The sequence below is a fragment of the Pleurodeles waltl genome, chromosome 9 (assembly GCF_031143425.1).
Source record: "Pleurodeles waltl isolate 20211129_DDA chromosome 9, aPleWal1.hap1.20221129, whole genome shotgun sequence".
Lineage (NCBI taxonomy): Eukaryota > Metazoa > Chordata > Amphibia > Caudata > Salamandridae > Pleurodeles > Pleurodeles waltl.
Window position 1 is genome coordinate 989,489,224 of NC_090448.1, and position 22,283 is coordinate 989,511,506.

The 22,283-nt window shown below is 46.8% G+C and overlaps 1 protein-coding gene across 5 annotated transcripts in view; it reads right to left on the minus strand.

The window, feature by feature from the left end:
* Positions 1-22,283, minus strand: part of LTBP2 (latent transforming growth factor beta binding protein 2) — a 1,514,902-nt gene that overhangs the window by 1,277,699 nt on the left and 214,920 nt on the right. For all 5 annotated transcript variants that reach the window (XM_069208495.1, XM_069208492.1, XM_069208494.1 and 2 more), the window contains exon 2: positions 8,005-8,075. In XM_069208495.1, coding sequence (XP_069064596.1) covers positions 8,005-8,075 — 71 coding nt within the window. The remainder of the gene's footprint in view (positions 1-8,004; positions 8,076-22,283) is intronic.

A 22,283-nucleotide genomic window follows, 5' to 3' on the forward strand; every position in this document is an offset into this window, starting at 1 on the left:
AGTCGTTGAATGTACAGCAAATGTTATGAAATAGGAACACAATTTAAAGGCCTGTTAACAGAAAGCTAGTTTAACACAGAAAACATGGTTAGGCAATGGGAGGGACAAACTGAACCTGGAGAGCCTAAAGCAAATAATGCCAGAAAATGGAAAGCCAGAAAGTGTGTTATAAACCAGAAAGATAATGGTAGTCAACAAGCGGAATGCATTCCTAGGTCAGCTTTGTGAAAGTGCTCAAGATGTCTTTGGCAAACCAGGCAGCTGCGCTGTCTGGTAGGCCGAGGCCTAAAAAGGTGATCAATTTGCATGGGGGACAGGGCTTTCTTTGCTGCAATAACCATGTTCTTCCTATTCCTCTGTGAATGGAACTGCCCATCCAGGACTTTAGGAAAGCACTTAAAACATACATTTTCCATTGATCTTTATTTGAGTCCTATGGAGTATCAGGGGCAGTTATTTCTCTTTCAGCACCATGGTACTTTGGTGATTTTTCCTTTACAAATCCTAATAACATACCATGCCCTCTCAGGGGTCAAGGGGTTGATAAACAGTGTTCAAAAAGAGAGCCAGACAGTTTCCTGGTTGGAAAGCAGTTTGTTATGTTCTGGGAGTTGTGGTCTAGTGACTACATTCTTGATACTGGAGCCTGCAGACAAACGAAATCAACGGTTTGAGCATGATCAAAAACTGAGTCTCTTTTGGCACTATCTCAATCGCTCGCTCACACACAGTTCAAACAACACGTCATCAACCTTCAGTTCCTAATCTGAGTTTATGGGGGGCACTAGCACTTTTGTTTATGACCAGCACTTATTTTTCCTGATCGGATATCTCCCGAGAACAAGAGAGAGAAAAACACACAAAGGAGAAAGAAGGAGGAAGAGAAAGACAGAAAACCCGTCGCTAAGGGAGAAAGCAGAGTCCAGCAATAGTGAGATTAAGGTGCAAGGAGTGTCTGGTGTTGTATTAGAGAGTCCTGAAGTGGATTTCAGACTATGGGGCCTTTTTATTTGGCACGCTGACTTTTAATAGCGCCTGGTAGTGGGCTTCTAAGAAGCGCCTTGGGCACTAGCCCGACTATGACCATGGCGAAGGGGATTACTCCGTCACAAATGTGACTGATTTCCTACACGCTGTATAACAAGTTCCATTATATCCTTTGGTACTTGTAATATGGCGGACGTGATATCCATCACATTTGTGACAGAGTAATCTCCTCCGCAAAGGTCGTAAACACGCCCGCAGTCTTTTACAAATTGAGCACTGCCAACCTCTAGCACTCAGTAAACTGTATCACGTCTGGAAATCCCTATCTACTCCCTGCAAAAGCTCCTGCATGCCCCTCTTCAATTCTTCTGACCTTTATTCCCACATTTATAAATGTTTGAGCTGCCCCTCCTAGACGTGAAAACATGTTTCCCACAAAGTACTGTACTGTTTCCTGAAGAAATCAGGTCTGACAATGAAACCACATCTACAAGCGTGGATGATGTTATTAAACTTGTATATGACCGAAGAAAATGCCGGTTGATTCAGTGACGTAGATTGGTCAGTAAGGCTGAGGGTGTGTAAGCTTGAAATTTTCAGACAATCACGCTGGCATATCATATTACTAAGTATATAAGAAGCAGTGCATAAGGGAGGCTTAAGGGCCACTGGAAAGTGAAAAGAGAGAGGATTGTGAAGAGTACTTAAAACATAGTATCTTGTCAAATAACCATGTTTTAAGGCTTTCAAAATCGAGATGATAGTGTATGTGTGCGTGTTTTTGGCAGAGTATTTAAAAATCTTAGATGAAATCCGACATTTTACCCTACTCAACTGAAAGCTCCCGTACCCAACTATTTACATACATTTATTAAGGGGGTGTAACATCCACACACATACACCCTGGAGCTAAGCTCCTGGGTTAATTATTTCTTCTTTCAATGGTAATTGAATCGTGGCCATTATGAAAGAGAGGAAGAAGTATGTGGAGAAAGGGACATTCGTGCCAAAGAATGTGTGAATAAGCAATAGATGATACACCTACAAAGTTTTTAGCAATATAGGGTACTGGCAAAAAAATCCAGAATAAATTAGAGAGAGCACTACACATGAGTAATAGAACTCTTCTTTTGAAAGTAATTGTGAGGGCTCTTTGGTCGTAATGAAACATCAATGGAGGCGAGGGTCCATCAATAATCGGAGTGGCCCCCCAGTGCTCCATGTGCACATCATGGAGCCACTCTCATCCATGGGACACTCCAATCATCTAGAGGGGTACCCTCACATCCTCCTAATACTACAGCAGCAACACGGCTCATTCACATCACTCCTTTTCAAATGGATTACATCATTTCTGCTAGAATGTGTCCTCTGATAACCTTGACTGAAGGCCAAGGTCTCTCCATCATAGCTGGGGGTCTCGCAATGGAACAGAAGTGGTCCCATAATGCTCATAACACAGAAGTGATCACTCACTCCCTGTCAGGGCCATGACATAAGCTCAGAAAGAGGTGTCATGACAGCTGGACCTACTCGGAAACAGCTTTCGCCTAAAACAGCAACATACAATCTCCAGCTGAGGTTTATTTATTAGAGGTATCTATCAAGTGGAGATTTTGGACTGCTTCGAACAGAGTGGATTTAACCAAGGCAGGGTGACGAGTTGCATTATCATAAAGTATTCGTGAAAGATTGCCTCACCATGTGTAAGGGCGGCAGTGAGCTTAACAAACAGACAAAGGAGTGTGTGTGAATGCAGCAGTTTTTACGTGGGATAGTTGTAAGTGTATCATCTGTTTGTATAAAGCAGTGTATGGTGTGCCTTTGGTTGCGACGATATGCAGGTAATTTGTGTGCAAGTATTACTGTGACTGTGTGTATTTGTTTAACAGTGTGTATAGGGGTGTATGTAAGTGTAATTACCATTGTCTGCCGGTGTGTATTTGGTAGTGTATATGTACTGCTACTACGTGTAGACTGCAACATGTATGCATGGATGGTTGTGTGAGAGAGATCAAGAGACTGAGAAGTGATGGCTGCAAATGAGTGTGTATGGATGTGTGTAAGTATCAGTGGTTGCTATGACTGTAAGTAACAGGTATGTGTGTAAGTAGCAGTGTAAGTGTGTTAAGTTGGTTATGAATGTGCAGGATTGAGTGTGTGAGTCATTATGCAAGGTTAGCTGTGAGTGAGTGTGTGTGTGAACTACGGTGTTAAAAATACCTACCTGGACTTACCCATCCTTAGGTGTCCTCCAGGTGTGGGTGGGGGTGTCCCTGGGGGCAGAGAAGGGCGCCTGTGGGTTGTTTCCACGGTCTCTGACCATGGAAAAAGGCCCACAGGTCCCCTAACGCCTGCCCATACCCAGGCGTTAAATAATGGCGCTAGGCATGCTTTGCACTATTATTTAAGGCCCTCCTCCTCCTGTGTGTGATTTTTGCACGGGAGGATAAATAAGGCGCTAGGGTCTTTGAGTCATTTTTTGCCCGGGAACGCCTACCATGCATCTTATTGACGCAAGGCAGTTTTCCGCAGCCAAAAAATGACTTTAACTCCAACATTTTCCTAAATATAAATATGGAGTTAAATTTGCGCCGGTTTTGGGTAAAAAAGAAATTACGCAAATCCGGTGAAAACAGAGTATAAATATGGGCCCTAATGGGTTAATTAACAGAGGGGCCCAGCAGACTTTGAACAACGCATGACACAGGACAGTGACAATAGGAGGGTCGTAAGGGCTGGGACAAAGATGTAGAAGCAGAGAAATGAGATTATCGGTAAGTATTGAAACATTACCTCCTCAACACTTTCTGGTCCCAGTCCTTACATCAGGAGCATATTCCAAAACAGCCTAAAGTGCATTGATCGCTTGCCAAGGTAATTAACAGTAAAAGGAAAAGTGAGCCAAAAAAAAGGACGGACTGATCCAATTGAGTCACCAAAGCCACAATAGCGAGTGCCTAATCACGCCAACAATCATAAGACGCCCACAAGGCAGAGGGAACAACCTGTGCACTGAGGAGCAGGTGCCCCAAATTAGTGACATCCTTAATAGCAATGTTAAAGACACAGCAGGAGAGCCAAGAAAACAATGCAGAGGCAAGAAACCCACATCCAGCAATGCAGGCAAAGAGTTAAAAGAGAGCGAAGGGCACCAGCACTGTGGTCCTCCAGCAAACAAAGCAATGACCACAGAAGACAATGTCACAGAGCGTGTGGCATCAAATGAGGATAGTTTGATCATACATGTACAAAAGCCCTAGGGGAACATATGTCAGCCCTCTACATCTCCCCTCGAGAACCTGCGGCTATCAGGACATTACACAGTAAATATATGGAGGCCCTGGAGCGAGGAAAGAAGTTGTTGAGGGAGGAGGCATGCCCAAATTAGTCTTGGCTACGGAAACGAATGATATTAAACTGTTCTGGGAAACAGTAAATAAGCCTTTTTTGTCTAACAAGGTGTCCCCTGAAATAGGCTCCATCGTTCCATGTTCAGCTTGGGTAGCCCACTTCTCTGCAGTCTTCAAACAAAATAGAGGGGTGGCTGACATAGCTGGGTATGAGAAACTTAGGTGTGGGAACCCCATTTATTTAAATATCACCATTGAGGAGGTTCTCCTGGCCATCTCTGCTAGTGCTGGGGGCAGGGACCCTGGTCCTGATGGGGTACCTGTGGATGTTTTTAAATCAAATATTAACCTCTGGGGCCCAATCCTTACCAAGGTATTTAACACAGCAGTGACTGGAGAGATCCCGTTATCTTGGACCTCTTCCATCATTGTACCTGTATACAAAAAGATAAATCAGACTCTAAAAACTAAGGTTTAAGTAGGATTGACGAGGCTTGATGAGTGGGTATCGGACAATAATATTCATTCTTTCTCCTGTGCAATTTAGTTTTAGAAAAGGATTGGGAACCATTGAGCAATGTGTAAATTTAGATTTGCTGATAGGGAAATAACCGAGGGCTAAATCAGGGGCTTTATACTTCTTTTTTGTGGATCTCAGTAGTGCCTTTGATTTCGTAGAGCATGCCATTTTGTGGCCTGCACTGCGGCAACTGGATGCCATGAGGGAAATCATTGGCTTTCTGGCCTGGCTATATAGAACTTTAACATGTAAAGTCTGCTTTGGTCTAAAGGGAGAATGTACCCCTCATTTTAAGGTCGGGAGAGGTATCCGCCAAGGCTGTGTCCTTGCCCTGTTATTATTTTCTTTATTTGTTAATGTCGTGGATAATTTTTTGCGGACCATTCAGGCGGATCAACATTGTGTGGCAAGGTGTCCGATACCTGTGTTACTATATACAGATTACACCGTCCTGATCTCTAGGACTCCATTGGGACAACAGAAACTAATGAATTGTTTTAAGGAATTCATGACTCGAAAGGGTATGATGATTAATAAATCTAAAACTTTTACTATGGTCTGTGGACAAAAGGCCCAGAAATGTAGAAGTTGTTTCATCCAGAACACGCCAATTACCATTGTTAATTCCTTCATCTATTTGGGGGTCCTATGTTCAAGTAAAGGGTCCTGGGAACAGCATATCTACACGGGTAGAAATAAAATGTGTAGGAACTTGCATAGCATCTTCAGATTTGCTAGTAAACTGGGAAGTCGATCTATAACACCCATGGTGGATATCTATAGGGTCAGAGTTTTATCTACGGCGAGTGTTTTATCTGGGGGTATACTAACAGCACTCTCCTGCAAGCAGAGGAAAATTGTTTCCTAAAACAGTTGCTATGCCTACCTACTTCAGCATCTAACTGTATTGTACATCAGGAGGTGGGCCTTCAGTATTTGGAGGATGTGCTGCAGATGAGCCCCTTGTTATTATGGTACAGTATTTGGGCCAAAGATTACACTGTTTTTACGAAAACATCTTATTTTGTATGGTTTAAAATTGGATAATGCCTTATGTATCCCCTTGATTGCGTACATTGATTCTTCCTCCAAAACTATGTTCAACTTAACTATAAAATCGGACCCTGAACATGTCTTGACACTTAAAAAACTAATCAAGGATACGTTCCTGCAATATAGGTTGGAAAGCAGGAGAGCCACCAAAATGGAGAAATCTACAGTTAGGCGCTACATAAACAATTATAACATAACATAACATATGTCCCTTTCCCTTGAGGAAAGTAATAAAGTTATTTTTCCAGCGTTACAAACATACAGCATTGTTTCGTCCTGATAAGATTTAGACTGGGAGTGGCGCATCACTTAGTGGCGTTCCCTAAAATGAGGACTAGCCCTACTGAAAAGGTCCGTTGCCCTTGTAATGCGTTTAGCAAACAGAGCACCTTGCACTTTATGCTGTTTTGTAAATTTTATGCACAACTCATGATATTTCAACTGGGGTTGCACATACTGATTTATTTATGTTCTTTTATGGCTATATTGTATTTGCCAAATAAAGTTTATAAAGCAACACAGAGTGTCTAATCATGCCAACAATCATAAGAAGCCCACAAGGCAGAGGAAACAACCTGTGCACGGAGGAGCAGGGGCCTCAAGTTAGTGACAACAAGAGAACCAAGAAAGACAATGCAGTGGAAAAAAAACCCACATCCAGCGATACAGGCAAAGAGTTAAAAGAGAGCAAAAGACACCAAGGACCAATGAGGACCTCCAGCAAACAAAGCACTGACCACAGAAGACACTGTCACAGAGCACGTGGCATCAAAGGCAACACTAAAAAAGAAGGCCCATATCCGAGACAGAAAACAGAGACTCCGAAAACAAATCCAACCTAAGTACCCAAACATTCACAGTGGAAAAAACACAACCACTATACCACAATCGACACAGAGTATAAGAGCACATCGCCCTGAGCATGTTGCTATAAGCAAAACAAAGGGGAAGACAGAAGACCCAGCAGTCGCCACCAATTTTCTGCCCATTCAGGTCACGCTATTGTATGTCCTGAGGGCATGTCAAACCTTTTTCACACCTAATCAAAGGCTAATCCCTGCTTGGGAACTGGCAGAGTTGTTTGTTAATTAGCATTCTGACAGTTCAGGCAGCTGAAGATAAACTTTCTAAAAGGTGTGTTTCCTTAATAGTTACTTCACCACTTAATTGGATTTGTAATAACTATTAAGAATAGTTACATTTTTAGCTAGTCCCATTTCCAAGATACAGTATTAGGACTTCAAATCCTAGTCCTTTTTTCTACATAGGACAGCAAAACTTGCCACGGTGAAAAATGACTGTTGGGTGCTAGTCACTGTAAAGACTAGTTAAGATTACATTTCTACAAGTTTTGCCATTGCCTGGATGAGTTGTCCACAACGATGGAACTCTATGCATGGTCACATTGCCCCATTTGTGTTACCGTTAGGTTTCTTGATGGGGCATCCAGTAATTCTTTTTAGACAGCAGATGCAACAAGGGGTGAAGCTTGGCTTGTACACTACGTGTATTGTCTGATGTATGCGGATATATTCATTGCTATTTTTATTTATTTGTTGATGACATGCGTGCTTTTTGAGTCCCTTGGTCTGCTAAAATGACACTGTGCTATTCACTAAGCATCCTTCATGTTTATCTGTTTAACACTGCTGTCATGATAACGTATTGGATTTACAGGTAATTCTGTTCACAAAATAAAGACATACATGCATACAGCCTTACTTTAATACTGGACCTTAACCAAAATACCAATGTGTAATATTTTGTAAATTCGCCAATTATAATGCAAACTTCTTCTGACTCATTTTCAAAGCAATCTTCTCTGAAGGTAGAGATGTTGCTTCATTATGAGATTGTCTTTGTAGAACAGCTAGGAGCCGCAAACAAAAAGTCGCCCAACTATTACCAAACAATTCCCATAACAAAAAAAATCTGAGCTATTAGTTTTGCCAATGTTGCTTCTACAAGCAATGCAACACAACAAGATGATGGACAGAGTGCTGAAACTTTTCAGACACTTAGCCCCAGTCGCAGGCGAGTGTCTGAAAAGTTTCAGCACTCCATCCATGCTTCTGCAAGCAATGTACTCACGTTTAATGCACCGGCCAGTTCCCAAGGCAGTTGTCCACCCAGAGCAGCACTGTCCACCGCATACATTGGGCCTGGAAAAGAACAAACAGCATATTAACTATCCCTTAAGTGCAGCATGAAGAACATTTGCTGATCATTAGCAAAAAAAGCAGGGCTTCTTTACTGCAAGAATAATAGCAACCAAATTCACAGGGAAACTGAGTCTTGGTTACATGAATTAGACTGAACAACTAGAGGCGGGGTAGAACGCTAAGCATGCCTATTAGTAGGTCATCTTTATTCAGGATGGGAACCAATCACACAGGGTAGCAGGGTGTTTTTATTAGTGACAGGACCCAATCACAAATGGGTGTAGGACCTCTTCATAAGGGATATCAACCAATTATACAGGTTAGCAGAGCCTCTTAATGAGTTATAGGAACCAAAAGCACATAGCAGTAGGTCCTCTTAATGAGGCATATGAACCAATTGTGAAGATTAGCAAGGCATCTTTATTATGGGCAACAACCAGTGACAGAGAGCATTGTGGCCTCTTTGTGAGGGACATAAACCAATCACAGTGACTGGATTAGGATAAAGAACTAATGACATGGAGCAGCAGCGCCTCTGTTTTAGGGACTTGTAGGAACTAATCTTATGCAACATCTAGATCTATTTATTAAGGACAATAATTAATAACACAGAACAGCTAAGTTTCAATATTAATGACTCGGCTTCATCAGTGATGACACATGGCAGAAGAGTCAATTTAGTGAATGTCACAAACAAGTCTCTTTATCTGATTAAAACCTTCTTAGGCCTCCTTATACACAGGCTAACATTCGTACTTTACATACAAATCAATCAAAACTGTAATTATATCTAAACGTAAACTACATTTACATTCTTCAACATGTAAAGTATTAACTAAGCAGCAATGAATTTAGGAAAAGCAACTCAACCACAAGGGCATAAAAACCAGTATAGGCCAACTTGTGTTTTTAATTTTTACACTGAAGGAGCAAATAAAAATCCCTGCAGCTCAGTTTTCCCGTTAAATGCAGTTCAGGTTTAACTTTAAGAAGATTGGCTGGGACTGGGAGTGAATAATCACTGTTTTAGAGCAGCATGCGGAGCACAACTATAGCGGGCTCAGGGTTTGGTCTCAGTAATCTTCTTAGGGAGGTCCCATTAGTTTGTGGGGTACCTCTCATCCTCTGTTGGCGGGGGTTGTGCGCTCTGGTTGAACCAGTTGGGTCACCTAGTACAATCAATGTATTTGAGCGAGAATGGGCCAGGTGTATATGGTTGCCTCTATACACAAGTAGGCTTGGGCGGCTTCCGGTTCAGGATGGAACAGCGTTGGAAAACCTCTTGGCACAGGCACAGGGCCACTTGGAAAAGGGGCTGGTTTGCAAGTCTAAGGGGGGTGCTTGGGGGTCCCCTTGGGCTGTTGAGGTTGCAAGGGGTTGGGGACCCAGGGCGCACACTAAATCCTGCGATGCACGGCTCAGGGCAGCCAGGTGCAGGGCGTTTTGGAGGTCTTGGATGCTGTGCGCAAAGGGACCCTTTGGAGCTGGAGGTGAGTCTTCTTCTTGGAGTCTCACAGGATGTTGCGGGCGCTCTGATGGTAGGTCCAGGGTGTCACTGAAGTCCCTCAACTGGGGCTTTCTCCTGGTCCAGTTGCAGCTCTGAGAGAGCTGTTGCTGGTGATGTCTGATGTGCACTGGTCAGTACCTGGGGTATTGCCACAACTCGGCCATGGGAGGGCACTGTGTCACCAAACTGGATACAGTTGCAGGTCTCATCCGGGCTGTCATTGGTGTGTCATCAGGTCCGGCTGCGACTTTCGGTTGCAGAGATATCATCCAGTCGGTGAAGTGTCCCATACTGGGTTGCAGGTTATTTGCAGGTTCCTGTAGTTTCTTGAGTGGTGCCTCCACTCAGGAGGGAGTTCTCTGGTTATTTGCAAAGCCTGGAGGTCCTATGGGGTCTTTTGAAGTCAGTCCAGTGGTCAGCTCCTCTGCAGCGGCGATTGTCATGACACTGGTGCAGCAAGCAGGTGTCTTGGAGCCTCTTCTGGTGCAGCAGGTCCTCTGTTCTTGTCTTGGCGGGTTCTTTGGTGCTGTCTTCTTTTCTTTGATATGAATCTAATTTCTTGGTCTAGGGGAGCCCACTAAATACTGAATTTAGTAGGCGTTTTAGGGGGAACCTGTTAGTGTCCAATGCGACACTAACCCTTGGGTGGCTACACCCACTACAATTACCACTTCCTGTGGAAAGGGCCACCTCCCTAAACCCTTTTGGATATTTTCCTACCATCCGACATGGAGGAAAATTAGATGGAGGGTCCACTTCACCTGCAAGCCCCTAAGGGTGGTGCAAGCTTAGTGAGGCCACTCCTCCTACCCTTTGTCTGGTTTCCTGCCTTTGCTTCCACCAAAAGTGGGGGTTTGCAAAGGGGGATGCCATCTGCTGCTAGCAGCAGGCCTGGTGGCTTGAGTTATAGAGGCAATAGCCCTTTAAAGCTCATCGCCATGGTGTTGCACATTCCTGAGTGGGGGGAGGTTGTTAGCTCCTCCATCCAGGAAGGGCATTGTCTTGCAAACCAGAGAGCTATGGCTCTCCCCCAGGTTTGTATATTGGCCGTCTGGAGTGGCATGTTGGATGGAACCAGTCAGCACTATGCCAGATAGGGTTAGCTTTGCAGGGGACACCTCTAAGGTGACTCCTGGGTACATTCTGGGTTACATCCAACACTGGCACCAGTTTGGATTTTATATTCTGAGTTGTTTGATACCCATCATGTAGCTAGGGAACCCATTTCTGACCACTGTCCAGCACATGTACTTAAAATGGCTGCTCTGTTCAATCACTATGTCCCAGGTCTGGCAAGGTCACAGTGGGGGCATACTGCCCATACAATTATGCCCTCACCTATAGTATGGTGCACCCTGCCTTATGGCTAAAAGGCCTTCTAGAAGGGTGACTTATGCATAACATATGCAGTGTGGGGTGGACAGGGCACACAGGGAGTGTGCCATGTCGAGTTTGTATTTTAGGTTTGCACCAGGACACTCAGCCTGCACTGGCAATGCTGAGGGTAACTGTGTGCAGGGCCCTAGAGGGTGGCACAATCAGTTCTGCTGTCCTCAGAGGTCTACTCCTAATATCCCATGCCCTGGGTGCAGGTATACCCATTTACTAGGGGCTTACAGTGATATTTAAGTGTGTATCCAATTGTGCCAAGCATCACAACAGATTTAGGGAAAGAGCTCTAGCCCAGGGAACCTAGTTAGCAGGGGCCCTTGGCACTATCAAGTTCTAAAACACATCAACATCAGGCAAAATGTGGGGGGCTAACCATACAAAAAGTGGCCTCCTCTCACATAAACTTAGACCAAAAGTCTAAGTTTAACTTTGTGAATCTGGGCCCGGTATGGGAAATGTAGAATGGGCTGTAATAGGGATCAAGAGATAGTAATGATATTTTGCCATCATGTTAGTAGGTGGTTGAGGAGAATGGCTCTAGGGATAGTATGCCCCTTTTTCCAGTGTATGGCCCTGAGGCCAGTCCCCACGTTGGCACAGAATGCTAAGAGGTGCACCTGTAGTAGCTCATTTTAACCCAGGCGAATATGTAGCATCGTCTGTGTGTTTGTGGCAACATAATTCTCATGCTTTATATACAGGTGTGTGTTGATGATGATCGTATGTGGGAGAGAATGGGGGCTGCCATGGAGAGAAATTTCATTGAGTGATGGATTCCCTCCTTCACATTACAGTACTCCCTCTGATACAGTAACCATTCTAAAAGAGGGGCCACTGGCTCCTGAAATTATCCACCCCATGCTATACAATGGGAGAGCCCCCCCTGCATGGACACCCTCTTGTAGTGTACCATGCATAGGTATCATCCGGTGGCAATAACTAACATTTCAGTAATCTTGCACTCACTTGTAGACTTTTTGTTTGGATGGCGAGGTGACGGTGAACAAAGGGCTAATTTTCCCTCCTCAATGAAAGCTGGTGTTGGTTGTAATGAGTGTGCAGAGGGACAGAAACTAGCACTGGGCAGTGCCAATAGGGCCAGCTGGTAGCAGCAACGTATCAAGGAGTCAGGTGGGGCATATAGTGAGGGGATCTCCCAGAGGGAGGTTTGGTAGCCAAGTTAGTGTTATCCCAGGGTCAACAGACAGGTGTGTCAAATGTAGCATCGAGCTTGATATGGATCAGTAATGTAGATCTAGGGATTATGGGGTCCCTCACTAATAGAGGGCTAAAGTGGAAGCATTTTAGGATATCTCAGTCCCTACCTTCCCTGAGGACCCATGTTGGCAGGGAATGCATTAACCTCAGTGTTTGTCAGATGACGGTGGCTGACAACACACCTGAAAAGGCCTATTTTGAGAGAGAGGGCATCCTCATATTTCTTGCTTTAATTTGTTGACAGAAATGTATAGGCTGTAAAGGCGGTAAAGTTAACGTTGAATACTTGATGGGGGGTAGAAAAACTGATTGCATTGTGATAATATGAATACGACAGACAAAATGAATCGTCCACTGAAGACTATGACTATGGTTGAGACAAGAAATGCGTAAACTAATGCGTAGGTTGCTCATGTAACCATCAAGTGACTGTGCACCAGGCACCACCAGCTCTAAAGCCGGTCCTGCCCAGGACCACAAAGAGCAGCAGAGCAGTGCTGTAGCCCACACTACGCAATCGACTAAGACACAGCCCAACATGGCAGCTGTGTCAGAGTGAGGTACACAGATGATCACCAGGGCTCCTTGTGCCACTGGATTTTCTGTCTGACCCCCTGTACAGTGTACAACAACCACGCTGGTGGTGAGTAACGGGATCAATCTCCCCGGGGCCCATATGTAAGGACAGTGACCCTGTTACAGTGGGCTAGGTGATAAGAAGGACTCTGAGGCTCGAGTGGGTGAAAGTGGTAATTTATTTATAAATTCTTGATATTATCAACAGTGTGAGTTGGGGTGTCCTTTGTCCCGTAATGTGTCTCTCCTGTCTTTTCTTCCAAGCTCCCCTCTTGACCGGCGACGATCCTCTGTCAGACTCCCAGACACACCGGAAAAGGAACGAAAGGGAAGGTAATTCAGGGCATGTAGTTACACAGACCGTAATAGCGTTGGACAAGAAGGAAGAGAGAGAGAGAGAGAGAGATCCCGGGTGTGTGTGGTAAGGCAGGAATAAGATAGTGTGTATACAATCACCCTTTTGTGTCTTGCCGAGCAGAATGACTTGGATTTTAAGGGCTCTTTAGGTTACTACTAGAACCAATATTAAAAATGGCTCTAATGTCCTTTTCTTTTTTTCTCCCGTCACTTCCCTGCCCCCTCCCAGCTGCTCCCCTCTCCAACCCCCTCCGCACTGTTCCTACCCTCTCGCCTCCTGCCACCATTCTCCTGTTTACCGTATGCTGTCCTTTAAAAAAGGACCGTACCTTGGTCAGCCACGCCCCTCCTGGGACGTGGCGGTCTGTGCGCGTGTCCTCGCTCCTTTCCTTCTCCCCAGGGTCCACTGCTTCTCTAGGAACGCCGGGTTTCCCAGATCTTCGCTCGTCTTGCTTCGGTTCGCCGCCCGCCGTCTCTGCAGGTTCCTCCGCGTCTCTCCCCTCGGCCCCGGGCTGTAGTCCGTCCTCTCTATTTGGTTCGTCCGGAACCCGGAAATCTGGGGTCATGGGGCAGGCGGCGGCCTCCTTGTTGCCACGGCAACGGGGAACGCTGTCCTCGTTAGCGCGTGAACAGCACCAATCGGAGGTGTCCAGAGCCGCGTTGGAAGACAACCGGCTACAGACCCCCTGTACTTAGCGGCCGCAAGGGTGACATGCTACCAGGGGCCTATCAGGCCGTCCATGGGCCAAGAGAGATTGTGTCCCTGTGACGTGCTGACAAGGATGGTTATGCCCAGCAGCAAGTGAACTGCAGTAGCTGATTTTATTTGCCTGAGGTTGCACCTCATGCCTGCATCCTAGGGGTGCTGGGAAGAACTTGGCTGGTGCACGTTGACTGTCCGCTCAGGGCTGTTCGAGGTGTGGACATTTTGCTGGCCATAACACTTCACAGAACTGCTGTTCATTGACTGCTGAGGCCGCAATGGAAAGGTGAGGCCCTTGTTTTGTAGGGCACCCTGTGGACTGCAGGACTTCCATATACCAGCTGCCAATTAGTGTCTTTAAATGCCCTATCTGCCAACAATTACGTTGTTGGGAATCAGAGGATGCTAGGTTTCTTTGATGACCTCGTGCCCTGCCAGTGCCTGGGCTCCACATTAGGAGTACCACTACTCAACTGCCATCGGCAAGGACAAACAGCATTCACAATCCCTGCAAGGCAGCGTAGACAAATTCACAAAGCTGCATACATCCATTGACAGCCCAAGCCCAGACGAGGTGGCACAGGTGCCTCGGGGAGAGCCAGAAACTGAAACCACAAACTCTATACCCCAAGCAATACAAGAGTACTTCCTCTTCATGGAGAATATGATTGAGGAGCTGAGCATTGACTTCTCGCTGATCAAGATCTGTGTGACAGGTTCGAGGATGTAAAAGAGGTGAAGAGGAGGCTTTTTTGAGACAGAAGACAACATCCAGTCACTCCAATCCAAAGTTAACACCCTGCAAAGAGTAGACCATCAAGTAGCAGAGAGCACAGAGGAAGCGCAAAGGATGCTCCAGACGTAATAATATATGTGCAGTGGCATTGTGGAGGGGGCCAATGGCCAGACGCCTACTAAATTCATCACCACATGGCTGAGGTCCTGGGTCCCAGCAGAAAATCTGGGACCATGTTTCCTGCTTCATGCCACAGTCCCCACAGGTTGCTGGCTCAGCGGCATACTCCCAGGGTTCCACCTCATCCAATAATCACACAAATATTAAACTTTGCAGATCGTGATACGATCTTATTTTCCCTGATTACACCATTAGGTACAGAAGCAAAGTAGATCTTGAACCATGGACATCAGGCACATGTTACTGTTCCAAGCCAAATTAAAGGGGGTATACAAAGACAAAACACATTTCTTCAAAACCCCTGAGAGTGCCTGGAAATGGATAAAGGAACGGCCTCTCACAGGAAGTAAAATCTCAATAGTAACACACTGAAGGACGAAGCTGACGGGCCAGTCAACCTGGGAGATGCTGGATCACAGAAACAGATGGACCAGGTGCAAACATCGAACCAAAGCACTACAGGTCTCAGCTCCGAAAACACACACTGTTCAGTACCCAAAAAACAGGCTTGCAATCGAGAGACTACTGAATCCGGACTGCAAATACCGTAGCCCCCTGTGAAGGTTGTGAGACGACTCAGGTGCTTCATAGTTACACATGAAGAACAGGTCACCAGTTGTATGGTCTTTTCTAAAACCCAAGTTAACTCTATGGCCCCCATTATGACATAGGCAGTGAATGCTGCCTAACGTCATGGCGACGGCTACCACAAGGCCATCACCGTGGCTACCTACCGTCGCCATATTATTACCGTAGCCGGAATGCCGCCATAAGGATGGTGGATTTCCAGCTACAGTCATGGTGGCGGACGGCGGTAAGGTGGCGCTGCTGCCAGCAGCAGCTTCCGCCAGTAGACCGCCGCCGACCGTATCATGATCCATGATACGGCCTGGCGGTGTTCTGCTGTGTTCTGCTGTTGCAGCTGCTGCTAGCAGCAGCGCCACGTCCCGCCTCCTGCCGGAGGACCCCCTGCAAGTAGGTAAGTCGGGTGCTCCGACAGGGGAGGGGTGGGGGGTGTTGTGTGTGGGTGGGGGTGTGGTGCGTTTGGAATGTGTGTGTGCATGAATGGATGTGAGTATGTGTGTATGTTGTGATGTGTGAAAGAGTGTGTGCTTGTATGTATGTCAGTGTGTGTGGATGTGTGTGTGCATGGATATGTGCATGCATGTATGGATGTGTGGGTGAATGTAGGTATGCGTGTGTATGTCTGTGCGTGTAGGTGTGAGGATGTCGGAGGAGGTCGGAAGGGGGAGGGGGAGGAGGACTCTGGGAAGGGGGTGGGGGAGTCCCCTATCTGATAGTTCCTACTGCCATGGTTTTCGTGGCGGTAAAAAAGCCACGGAAACCATGGCGGTGGGTGGGGTCATATTACCACGGGCGGCCTAGTGACGGCCACCAGGCTGGACACTGTCGTCTCCAGCTCGACAATCGTTACCGCCGTGGCAGTCGGTGTGGTACATTGGCGGTTTGGCTCTTGCCAAACCGCCAATGTCATAATATGGCGGTATGTACAGCCAGCCTGTTGGTGGTACTAGTGCCACTATAACACCGACCCCCTATGTGTGGCTGTATAACTTTTTTCAGGTTGAGGAGTTTGGTTGTTTGTTCTTTGGGTTGACAGATGTTTCCACTTGGAGGAGTGTGGGGAGGAGTATTTTGGTGGGGTTACTAGGTTACAAAACGGGATTCCACCAGTATACACACTCCTGGCTCGGCACAGAAACTGGCAATCCCGAGTCGCTATACAACATGCTCATGCCAGATGATGTGGGACACTGGGCTAAGACCGTATCATGGAACGTCAACAGAATCGACAACCATAATAAATGAAGTGCGGTCTTACAATGTGCTAAACACCACTTGCCACACATTTTGCTCCTGCAGGAGACCAATTTACTAGGCACAAACTTCTCCTTTTTACACTGATACTAACTCAAGATGGTTTACCACTCTGGTGTTTCCTCAGGGTCTTGGGAAGGTGGGGAGGGGAGTCGGTCCTCTTCCATAATTCCTTCCCTTTGGTGGTACCGGGCACAATGGCCAATTATATCCTGATCACGGGCCTATCTAGGGGGGTGGCAGTACTGCTCATTCATATCCGAGTTTGTTCCCCCCAACGATGCAGGCAGATACCCTGGCTTCTAGTAATATTGGAAAACTGAATGCTGGAGGGGGGACTTCATCTTGGTAACAGATATACAGGTAGACTTCTGGCACCCGAATAGACCCCTGTCTCTAGCCCATCCCATCTGACAGACTGGCCAATGTCCCTTGAGTTGGAAGATGTTTGGAGGGACTGACATAGGAATAATAAGACTTTGAGATTTAGATCCACAGTACAAAGATCTTTTTCTTGCATCGATTATTTCTCCCTCCTCAGAATGGAGGCCCAGGATGTGGCAGAGGTAACAATAATGTTGAGGGGTATTTTGAACCATTTCTCAAACTTGCTCCATTTTTACACCACACTGGGGATGTGGTGACTAAAGGCCTGGGGGCTAGTAGACTTTGATTTTGCTGTCACATTTAGAGAGGTTGCCAGAGAATTTTCTGAGCTGAATGAGCACTCAGTTCAAACCCCCAGCTACCCTGTAAGGGACTTTCAAATCAGTAATAAGGGGCAGACACATTAAATGCATCAAAGATAGGGGACATGATATAGAGGCCAAAGTGAAGGAGCTGGCGTCTGAGAAAATCAAGTCAGAACATAAGATACACAGGGGCATGGCTTGAGCCCGGGAAGATGGCGGCTTAATACGACCACTCCGCTCCCTACCTTGCAGTTTCAGAGTCCTGGTGCATGACTATCCCTCCAAACCAACTGAGATCAATCGCAAAAAGAGCCTCTGACCGCGGGGACCTCTAATGATGTGAAAAGGTGGCACCGGTTTGATGGATTGAGCCAGATTGACCATCCCTCCGCACAGGCCAGGAGACAACCTGGTGGCCCCCAGCACAGCCACAAGCTACGGGGAACCCGATAACCCCGAAAGACTGCTGGTGAATGTGTATAGGTAGGAAGCGCTCTGTAGACACAGCTGTGCTGCATTGCCCTTTGGGCGACCCAATGCCTATCACATAAACCCGTCCCGGTAGAGTCCACCACCCATCCACGCTGCAGCTGTACCTGCCCAACAATACCCCCATTAACAATGACAGAGGCTACTCGCTGCCGCAACATCCAGCTTACCCTGCTCAGATCAGCCTGATGATAATGGGGTGGACGACTTACAGATCAACCCAGCGGCCCTGGAGCCATCTCCGAAGTGCCGTCTCCGCTCACGTGACCATAAGACCCTGAGAGATACATGGTACATGACTGCATGAACCCCTATGGATACTGCATTGGTCTGACAGGCGACTGTCAGCGCTATTCCTGGCAAGGGATGACTCGGCTTATAGTAAGTTCTAAGGCTGCTCTGCGGTCTCATCACACAAATGGTGGTTTGACCAGCTACAAATAATCTCCCCATAGCAGTCTCAGACCAGATCTTGCCACCAAACAGCACCATCAACCTCAGCGCTGTAGGCTCCCAAGGCCTACAATTAAAATCACTTGCCCCTCATTGAAGTGAAATAAAAAGGCTGATGCTCCCATACCTGCAACTTGTATTCAACGCATACTCTGCAGGCACTAGCTGCACATAGTGGGCGCTATAGGAGAACTAGAAGGGGACATAAGGAATATTTACAGGTTACCTCTTCTCAGCACTTAAACACGATCTGTCTCCTCCTACCAGGTGCTTGTCTGCATGACCCTACATGTGGTGTTTCTCATTTACAGCCCCCTTCCAAGGTAAAACAAAATAGTGGTCACGCTCATCCTGGAATTTGGGAGCACCCCCTGACCATTACCCAACTTGCTTGAAAACAGGGTCAAACATCACGGTGTGTGTTCATTCCTGGTTTTCCTAACCTCCACTCCTCGACCACAAGTGCAGGGACTTACAAAGAGATAGATCTACCTCTTACCATCTAGGGAGAACAAGTCCAGTCAGCTAACACACTTGGCAATATGTGTTACTCTATAGATGCTCAATCAATTAATATTGGTTACAAAAGAATCTGTCACCGGGCCTTTAGTGTTACTGGAAATGCACGCCACCTATGCTAAGTCACCCTATCAATCTCTAGGTGCCCATCAGGTGCACAGACGCAAAGGCACTACTACACACCCTTCATATACCAGCAAGTGGTGCCTTCTGTGTATGTAAAGACTCCAAGGACAATAAGGAAGGCAAATCCTCTCTAAAGTGAGCCAAGGTGGATCCTTCTTTCCCAGAATCCCCCATCAAAGCAAACAAAACTTGGGTGCCTGACTAGAAATTATCATACAGCGCCTCAGCCCCCTACATGACCTTGCCCAAGAGACAAAGTCAAGTACAGATGCAAAGCATCATGACACCCAAGTATTAAGGATTGACTTTTAAAACATGGCAAACAGACTCACAGAAGCAGAAACAAGAATTGGTACATTAGAGGACAAAGTTTCACATGAAAAGATTAGGGTGGATGTGGCTGCCAATAGGATCATATTCCTCATGAAAGGCATCTCTAAGTTAGAGGACCAGAACCGCAGAGGGAATTTGCGCTTCTTTGGACTGCCAGAAAAAGTCGAGGATGACACAAATTCTTGTGTCAAATTTCTGGAGGCTTGATTACCAAGCACTCTGGACATCATATTAGACCGTGACTTTGAGATAGAATTATCTCATTGAGTACCAATAGGCAGTACATGCTCAACCCGTCCTAATATGTGCCCCAGAGCCATGATATTTAAACCACTAAGATATTGCTACACAGAAATCATACTTGCCCACATGAGAAAAATTCAACAGGTAATATGCAACAGCTACAAAATCAATATTGTGCAGGACTACTCAAAAGACACGGCTATAGTGAGAAAAGGATTCCTGGTCCTCTGTTAATCCCTGAAGGATCACAATCACCCATAAGAATTTGTGGGCCCCTCAAAATTTTGGATTGTTATCCATGGAAAAAATCCACTATCTCCACGTAACCAACTGAACTACAGAAGCTTTTTAACTCTTCCATAGCATCTGCAATGAGAATATGACAGTCAATACCAGGGACTACCAGTAACCTACACTGAGCACTCCTCTCTTAATGTCTCCACAGGATAATGCTCCCACCATTTCTCTGGCTGGAGTCCTTGTCACCAAGTTCTTTTATTTCGTGCCCTCGCAGATGTGGCCCTTCCCGTTATCCATGGGTTGGTCCTACAGTTATGTCCAGACATCCTGTACTGCCTCGCTGGACACGTAAGATACGCAAGACTAATGTATATGTCTATCTGCATGGCTGCTATGCCTTCGTTTTTTTGGCTTGCTTTGATGTTCCCGGTGAAGGTTCAGTGACTCTTGACTGATTTAAGATGCAATACTCGTACTATATCTTTCCTGCTCAAAGAGTATTAGCTAATATTGTGCTAATATTTTTGATAGTGTAGTCCTCTCTGCATAATTAAAACGTCGTGTCTAATATACACAATCACACAATACGTGAATAGGTCCATATGATATCATGTGATATTGAGACACTGCACTTTTTACTGTGATATTGATATACTGTATTGAGAAGACACTGTGGCCCTCATTCTGACCCTGGCGGTCGGCGGAGAGACGGCGGTCGGACCGCGAACAGACCGGCGGTATTAAAAATGGCATTCTGACCGCGGCGGTCCCCGCCGCGACCGACCGCTACTTCTCCGCTCCGACCGCCGCGGCGGTCATGACCGCGGGGCTGGAGTTTGCGCACTCCGGCCCGGCGGTCGTCCCAAGACCGCCAAGGGTATTATGACCCTGCCTACCGCCGCGGTTTCTTGCGGGCGGGAACCGCCGTGCGAACCATGGCGGTAAGCACTATCGGGGCCAGGGAATTCCTTCCCTGGCACTGATAGGGGTCTCCCCCACCCCCCACTACCCACCCGAGTCCTCCCCCCACACCCTCCACCCCCCTGCCACCCCCCAGAGGTGGTACGAACCCCCTCCCCACCCCCACCCCGACACGTACATACATGTACCCCGACATGCACACACCCCCAACATGCACATATACACACCCCCTACACACACATACACAACGGGGACACATACCCGCACACATACATGCCGACATGCGCACCTGCCGAACAGCACACATTACCCATAGACACAACAGCACCCCTCTACACACTCACACGCACACCCCCATGCACGCACACATCACACAACACCCCCCCACCCCCTCCCCTCACGGACGATCAACTCACCTTGTGCGTTGGTCCTCCGGGAGGCGACGGGAGCCATAGGGACGTGACCGCCAACAGAAGACCGCCAACAGAAGACCGCCACACAGAAATGTGGGTCGTAATTCTGGGGGCGGTGTTCTGCTGGCGTGGCGGTGGAGGTTGACCAGTCTCCACTTTCCCGCCGACCGCCAGTGTGGCTGCTGGCGGTTTTCCGGCGGAACGCTCCCAGCGGTCAGAATGCGCACAGCGGCACACCGCCGCGGTCGGCGGTCTTCACCGCGGCGGTAACTCGGCGGTCTTGCGAAAAGACCGCCAAGGTCAGAATGAGGGCCTGTGTTCCTTCTTCATTCTGGTTATGAATATGCCTGCCTACTTGTTGAAACAGTACCATACTTGTTCCCCTTTATACAAGCTGTTCTGGATTATGGTACAAGATTATCTCTAGCTGATGGCTGTTATGTGATTACTTGTTCTAATACCCCGCCTCTCCCATCTAGACGGATGCCAAAACCTTACTTGAACCATAGTTGGATCATATAGCTTAATCCAAGGAATAGTTCCTCACTAGCACTTCACAACTCCAGACGTCTCTAAACCATTAACAGCCTTAGAGGCCTTACAGGGCTTCAGCATCACTAGCCCTCAAACCTACCAAGGGACATTGTCTGTAATTCTTCACCTCACTTATCCAGTATCTACACATGTGACACCTGACCCATCATATCACTCCATATAAGTACTGTCTTTTATTGGTGTCAACCCACCTAACTTGTTCACCCCCAATCACGTATATCTGCATAAATATCGCAACAACTCCCCTTGCACAGAACCAGGACTCAGTGACCCCCTTACCCTCCCTTACTTCCCCTTACCGCCCTCTTTTACTCTACTCTTCCAATTGACCCTCTCTTCTAGACTCTCATCAGGACACATAGCTACAGGGCTGGGTAGCTACTCAGCTGGTTTTTGGACAAGCCAGCTCCTGTCCCAAAGTACCCCACATAAAACATGGGTGGGGGAATATGTCCTTTATGCATTCCGTGGGTTGGGCGCATGGCACTTGGTTTTGTTGATTATGTTACAATGTCAATTGTAGTTCTTGCTCCTCTGACTCTTCTTTCCTCCGCTATCTATTTCACCTATCCTAACCTTCTCCTCCACTTCCAGCATTCATGCCCATCCCCTTGGCTACCTGGGCAGTGCTTCCACTCATACTACCTCCCCATGCTGACTAATAGACCCCAGGTCCTCACTGACACCCATGACTTATGCCAATTACCAATGGGCAC